The sequence below is a fragment of the Grammomys surdaster genome, unplaced genomic scaffold (assembly GCF_004785775.1).
Source record: "Grammomys surdaster isolate TR1022 unplaced genomic scaffold, NIH_TR_1.0 141, whole genome shotgun sequence".
In the NCBI taxonomy this organism is placed as follows: Eukaryota; Metazoa; Chordata; class Mammalia; order Rodentia; family Muridae; genus Grammomys; species Grammomys surdaster.
Genome location: NW_021604599.1, coordinates 4,391,485 through 4,397,484, shown reverse-complemented (window position 1 = coordinate 4,397,484; position 6,000 = coordinate 4,391,485). Strand labels below are relative to the sequence as shown.

General features: G+C 43.3%; 1 protein-coding gene across 1 annotated transcript in view; it reads right to left on the bottom strand.

The window, feature by feature from the left end:
* Positions 1 to 556: 556 nt before the first annotated feature.
* Glis3 (GLIS family zinc finger 3) overlaps positions 557 to 6,000 on the bottom strand; it is a 398,320-nt gene continuing 392,876 nt past the window's right edge. Inside the window, exons 9-10 of the mRNA XM_028764109.1 lie at positions 1,582 to 1,764; positions 557 to 777 (exon numbers count right to left, since the gene is read on the bottom strand). Coding sequence (XP_028619942.1) covers positions 641 to 777; positions 1,582 to 1,764 — 320 coding nt within the window. The 3' untranslated portion in view covers positions 557 to 640. The remainder of the gene's footprint in view (positions 778 to 1,581; positions 1,765 to 6,000) is intronic.

Genomic DNA, 6,000 nt, shown 5'->3' with positions numbered 1-6,000 from the left:
TAAATATTTTTCCTTTAAAAGTAAATGTAAATAGTAAGTCTTTAAAATTAAAAAACAAAGAAGGTTATGGAATATAAAACCTTATTTTGCCGTTGGAGAAGCAACTGAGAAGCAACTAGTTAGCATGGGCTATGTAAGACAAATGGTAAAGCCAGAGTTTGAGAGAGCCCAAGGCAACACAGTGCTTTGGACATGGATTTCCCCCACCGTTCATGGCTGTGCATCACTCAGCCACAAGAGAAAACCTGGGCAAGGCAGCACATTTTGCCTCTGGTACCCAGGCTGTCTTCTCCTCTGAGAGTCTTTAGCAAGGGTCATCCCACTCTTGTGCATATTCATTGGTGTCTTTTGGGAGCTGACAGTCTGGAAGTAACAGGTATCCTTAAAGTGAGACTCTAAATTCCCTTTGAAAAGAAATTCCTGCTGCTCACCTGGCCCAGCAAATTGAGGGAAGATGGAAGAGGTGCAAACATTTCTGAAAAGCCAAATCTGACCATCCAGTCCTGCCTTCCACAGTCCTAGCGACCCTACTGGCTCCATGGATTTGGTTGGCGTTTTTCACACGGCTTGTGAGAGTAAGAAAATAAGAGGTGATGAGTTACTCAAAGGTCCCAAATGTGCAGGAGAAGCCCAGGTGCTTTCAGCCTTCAGTATACACAGAGGAGAGCTGGCTAGGACAGCGGTCCACAGCACTGAGCTGCAAGAACGTGGGATCCTCGGGGCCACTTCGAAGAGATTCCCCAAAGAGGCTTGAGGAAGCTGAAGGCAAATCGTACACTGGAAGAGAGAGAACACAGGCAGTCAGTTTCAGCACTCTGCAGCCCCAGTGGCTAGCCAGGGCATCTGTGCCATCTACAAGATGCTGGTGGGAGCTAAGGAGGAGCTATGGCTTAGGCCTCCTAGGTGTGTCCCTAGGGAACAGAATGGGAGGAGACGATAGCTTGCATAGACTGGGCTCAAGTGTCCCTTAACACAAAATATGCCCTTCGAAGAAGTGAAAGTGTTTTAGGGAGGAATGAGGGTGACCTGAGAAAGGGGACAACAGTAGACCCATGGGACAGAATGGGGTTCACAGACAGTAAAGGAAGGAGATAGTATTCCCAAAGAAGGAAACAGAGCGAAGGCAAAGGAGGAGGGACACATGGGATCAGGAAAGTGAGTTTATACCAGGGTAAGGGTGACCGTAGGGAAGATTCTCGCAGGCAGAGTGGAGAACCTGACTAGGAAGGCATGTGATTCTTGATCCTGTGCCAGGGAAGAAAGCTTGAGGGTTGATGAGACTGCACATCATTCAGATATTATACCAAGAACGCGGCCCAATTCATCACGTGGGTTAGCAAGCAATGCCAAAAGGGTAGAATGGCAAAGAGAAGGAACACTGGGAGGCTTAACGGGGAGGAACTGTTGCAGCCTAGGGGAGAAATGCTGCCCTCTGTGCAGGCTGGGAAGAAGGGGAGAATCAGGAAGTGAGATAAAGGTGGAAAGCATCTTAGGAGCAGTCCAGGTGGATTCCGTACTGTTCCTGCCAGACACGAAAAGCAGCTGGCCTCTCATTTGGTTGGCTATGCCACAGACACCCACCTGTGATGCCCGAGTGTGTTGAGAAGGCTCTGTGGAAAACATCAAGACTGGCTTGACCCACGGATGTGGGGACTAGGCAGTCCTCAAAGGCAGGCATCATGCTGCAGGAGCTGCTGGGTGGCACAGTTCTTTGGGAATCAGGATAATGCGGGGGGCAGAATGTCTGCAGCTGGCCATAAAATCCTGAAAATATAAACACTGTAATGAGCTTTTTCAGGACAGAAACCATCCCTACCCAGAGAGAACGCTGGGTTGGACAATTTGTCAAAATGCCTTTGCATCTTAGAGTACATGAGAAGTCTTCTGTCTAGGTGTATGTTCGGATGAGCTGCATTCAAGGCTTGCTTGCTTGTGACATTTCGGAAGAAATGCTCTCATTCTAGCCCCTCCCACTGGGATGTACATGCATCTTAACTTCCTTTATCTTGCATTTCAGATCATCCTCATATTAGATACAGCCCCCATAGAATGCCCTCAGTCATGCCCACCATAAATACACACACACAAAGCCCAGCATAGACCTATGTATCCATCTTTCTAGCACTTTAATCTCCTCGTGGTTTCAGATAGGTTCATAGGTCTGCCACAGCTGGATGTACTGGAACCTGTTTCACTCATAGTGTTGCTGCTCCTTGCAGAAAAGGGGGTAAACGAGAAGGGAATAAATCTGATAAAGAGATGAGGAGAGACATCTCAATGCTGGAAAATCCCACCAACCTTGTGATAATCGCGCTCCATCTCTCCCTAAGTCTGCTCTTATCCAATGGGGTCTTTCTTGCATTCCCACGTGCTCCTTTTCTGAGATTCCCTACATCCTCCCTGATTCCTTACCCTTTCCCTTTCTCTCTTTGCTTCATGATAGTGTGTATCAACGGGTTACTTCCCGAGCATGTCATATGCTTTTAAAAATGTAATAACGCAATCTTCATTCCACACTCTGCTGATGGGGAGCTGAGGCTCCGGTGCTTTCCCAAGCTGCTTACAATTGTGTGTTTCCTCGGCTGTGAAGTGTGAATGTCATTGTCTGCATGGGGCTATTGTGCACACTGACTGAATCACTGGAGAAGGAAGCTCGTTTGTGATGTTTTAAAGTGCTTCAGAAATGTCAGTCATTATTGATATTATGATTCTGTTTTTAATGTGGAAGACGAGAGGATTAGTAGAGAAACACGGTTCCTTCTGGAGACACTAGCTGATAGAGCACATAGAACCAGTTCAAATGACTTTGGAAGCCTGGTCCCTCATGTCTTCCACCATTAGAGGCATCTTTTCTTAAGACTGGAAAGCTTCAGTCAAGACCCTCTCACTTGGGACTGGTGGTGCTCTCTGGTTCTTTTTAGCATGCTTCAAACCACAGAAATTGGGTACATGCCCCCTGATGCCTTCTCTTTGTTCATCTGGAACCTTAAGCTACCAGCAGATGCTTGGCTTGCCTTGGCCAACTCTAAAGTTGCTGTAAATATTACTTAAAATGTGCTCAACTGCTGCCCAGTAAGACACTGACCCCATCCTCTAGGAGCTTATGATATAAGACAGAGACAGAATGCAGATTCACACTCAGGGCACATTCACACTAAAGTACAGCCCTTTATAAATGTACATTTTATATAGAATCCACAGAAAACATTCACATGAGGTTTGGGAAAAGGTAAACCATCATCATAGCCTAGACTAAGACCATGTCTATGAAAATTCCACACCTAAGCAGAGAGAAACACAGGCAGTGACTTCTATTTTTGACTCCCAGTGGCTTTTTCATGCTTTTAAACAAGATAGGGAGAGACTCAAACAGATCATTCTCAAACAACTGACTGAGGGGAAGGAAATCAACCTTTAAGCTTAACCAAGAAACAGATAATAAAATAATAGTATCATTTCATATTCTATGTATTCTCCTGGCAAAGACTTCTCCTTGGGGCTGAAGTGTGACTGGAGAAGAAGGCACTCTGCTTAACTCTGTAGACATTGGAAAAAGTAGATTCTATTTTCCAGATCCTCAGGCCGGCATCTGACTATCTCCAACTAGAAGTAAGTACACTCATGGGTTTAATCTCTTGGACCAGAAAGTAATCCTGAAAGACTTTGCTGAAGTATATGTTTTGCCAAGACGGTCATTACGAAATGAACAACACCAGAAGCCAATGGCCAAGCATCGGAGAATGGCAGAGCACAAAACACTGCACTACCCTGGTAGCAGAACTGAACAGCACTTGAAACAGAGCTCACCAGCCATCCTAAAGATACTGCCCAGTGTTGGCTCTTTTTGAAAAAGGTAAGAAACAAAACTGAGTATGTTGTGAAAGATCTGCTTGTGAAAGTCTAAGCATAGGCTAGAGATAGAAAAATGCTTTATCTTTGGTTGTCTTCTTTGTTCTATTTCTGCCCAGATGTGAATAGTGGTGCAAAGTGCATGGGTTCAAATCCTCACAGAAATAGATACCAACCGCATAGTCTTGGTCTATGTGTCTTAACCTGTAAAATAGTGTTAATGGTAGTTGATGACATCACACTGAGATATTACAAATGTTACAATACAGAATATATTGTTATAAACGATATTTATATAGCATATAATTATGTTCTTTACATTTCAATAATATAATTGTGTACGTATTTGTAAAATGGATAAAATTATAAGTAAAATCACTTTGTCATGAAAATGTAATTCTTAAACATAAAATAAATTTGCTTATGGAGAGTTAAATTTTCAAAAAGGCAAGGTATCCTCCAACAAACAAATGTAAGAATGGATGTAGCCATAGGCAGTAAATGCTATGGAATTAAGGCTGAATTATTGTAATTTCAAAAGCATATCACAAACTAAAGAGAATGGAACATTCTGGGCTCCTTGGTTCCCAGACACTGCATGAGCTAACATGTACCATGACTTTGTCGTTCTTCTCAGTGGGACCCCAAACAAGTCTAAGAGGTTTGAAAGAATCAGAAATTGGATCTGTCAGTTTGGGTCATCCCTTTGACATATCTTGACTCTGGGTCACTCTAGTAAAGCACATGAAAAAGTACTATGGGTACATCAGAAGAAATGATTACCATGGTCTATTGGAATGTAATGTCTCCTTACTGAGCACAACAGACATTTGCTCTCTATAGCCCCATGCTAGCTCTGTTCACATTTGTCACCCATAAATCCTCCTGTAGCACTCCTTCGTGTACCATTACCCTTCCAAGAAGAGAAGGCATTTTTCACTGAGCTCCCAGAGCTCTCCAAACAGGAACATCAATCACTCAGGTGCGACGACAGAGACACTCACTGGCCTTTTACGAAAACTAATTCATTCTTTTTCCTCTCTTCCTTCCTGTTTCTGAGAGGGAGCAGAAATGTCATACACTTCAATCTGTATTCTGGTATTGTGGTGTGAATAAGTTTAAAAGGTTTGTGATACAGCAAAATATACCCAGTGATAATTCCACATAGGATACTGGGCTTTATCTCTCACCTGGGAGCTAGGGAAGGAGAGAGCAAAGAAGACTGTGACTCCTACCTGGGGAACCTGATTGATTTGAGAACGTATTGAAACCCAGAATGTCCCTGCAAGCATGTTTAACTACGCTAATAGTCAATCCAGGAAAGGAGGTGGCCCTTCATTAATGGCTCCTCACTCCCTTCAGGTAGCCAGAACAGAGATGTCAAACATACTGCTGTGGTCAGTTGTGGTCAGTCAACTCAAGGAGTTGTAATAAGTTCTCTTCCCAGTACTACTTCCAAAAAACTAACTACATTAAAACATATTTCCATTAGGATCTTGCCACACATACAAACCTAGGGACAGCCTAACTCAGTTCTCAATGAATGCTTCCTGTATTCCAGTGGATTTCAAACAGCAAATATGGAAAGAGCCTGACTTCTCAGATCCAAAGCAAAATGAGCCAAGACGATAACACATTCTTTGAGTATAACACCTAAGAGTGATGGCAAGGTCAGCCTGTCAGTCAGTCAGTCATGCTTATCAAGTGCTGGGTCAGGTACTGCTGAAGAGACCAAAGAAACAGAAGACTGTTGCTATCCTTGACTGAAAATGGAGTTGGAGCAGACACACAAACCAACATAAGCTGACAAAAAACGCTAGTTATCACGGGTACTTACAGATAGCACCCCTCTCTTTTACAAGTTACTTCACGCCCATGAATGGGAAGGGCAGATGGAGAGTTCATCTCTTTTTACCAAAATTGAAGCTTCTAAAAGGTCAAGGACGTTACTCCCTCACCCTAGTCTCAACTTTGGCAAGTTTATTTTTAATTATAAAAAGATTTGGGGCTAATTATGACAACAATGTAGGCTGGTATAAACAATGAATGAAAGAAATTATCTTTATTTACACAGTTGATACGTGGCCAGATATATTATACGCCTTCACAACTTTGAATTACACACACACACACACACACACACACACACAC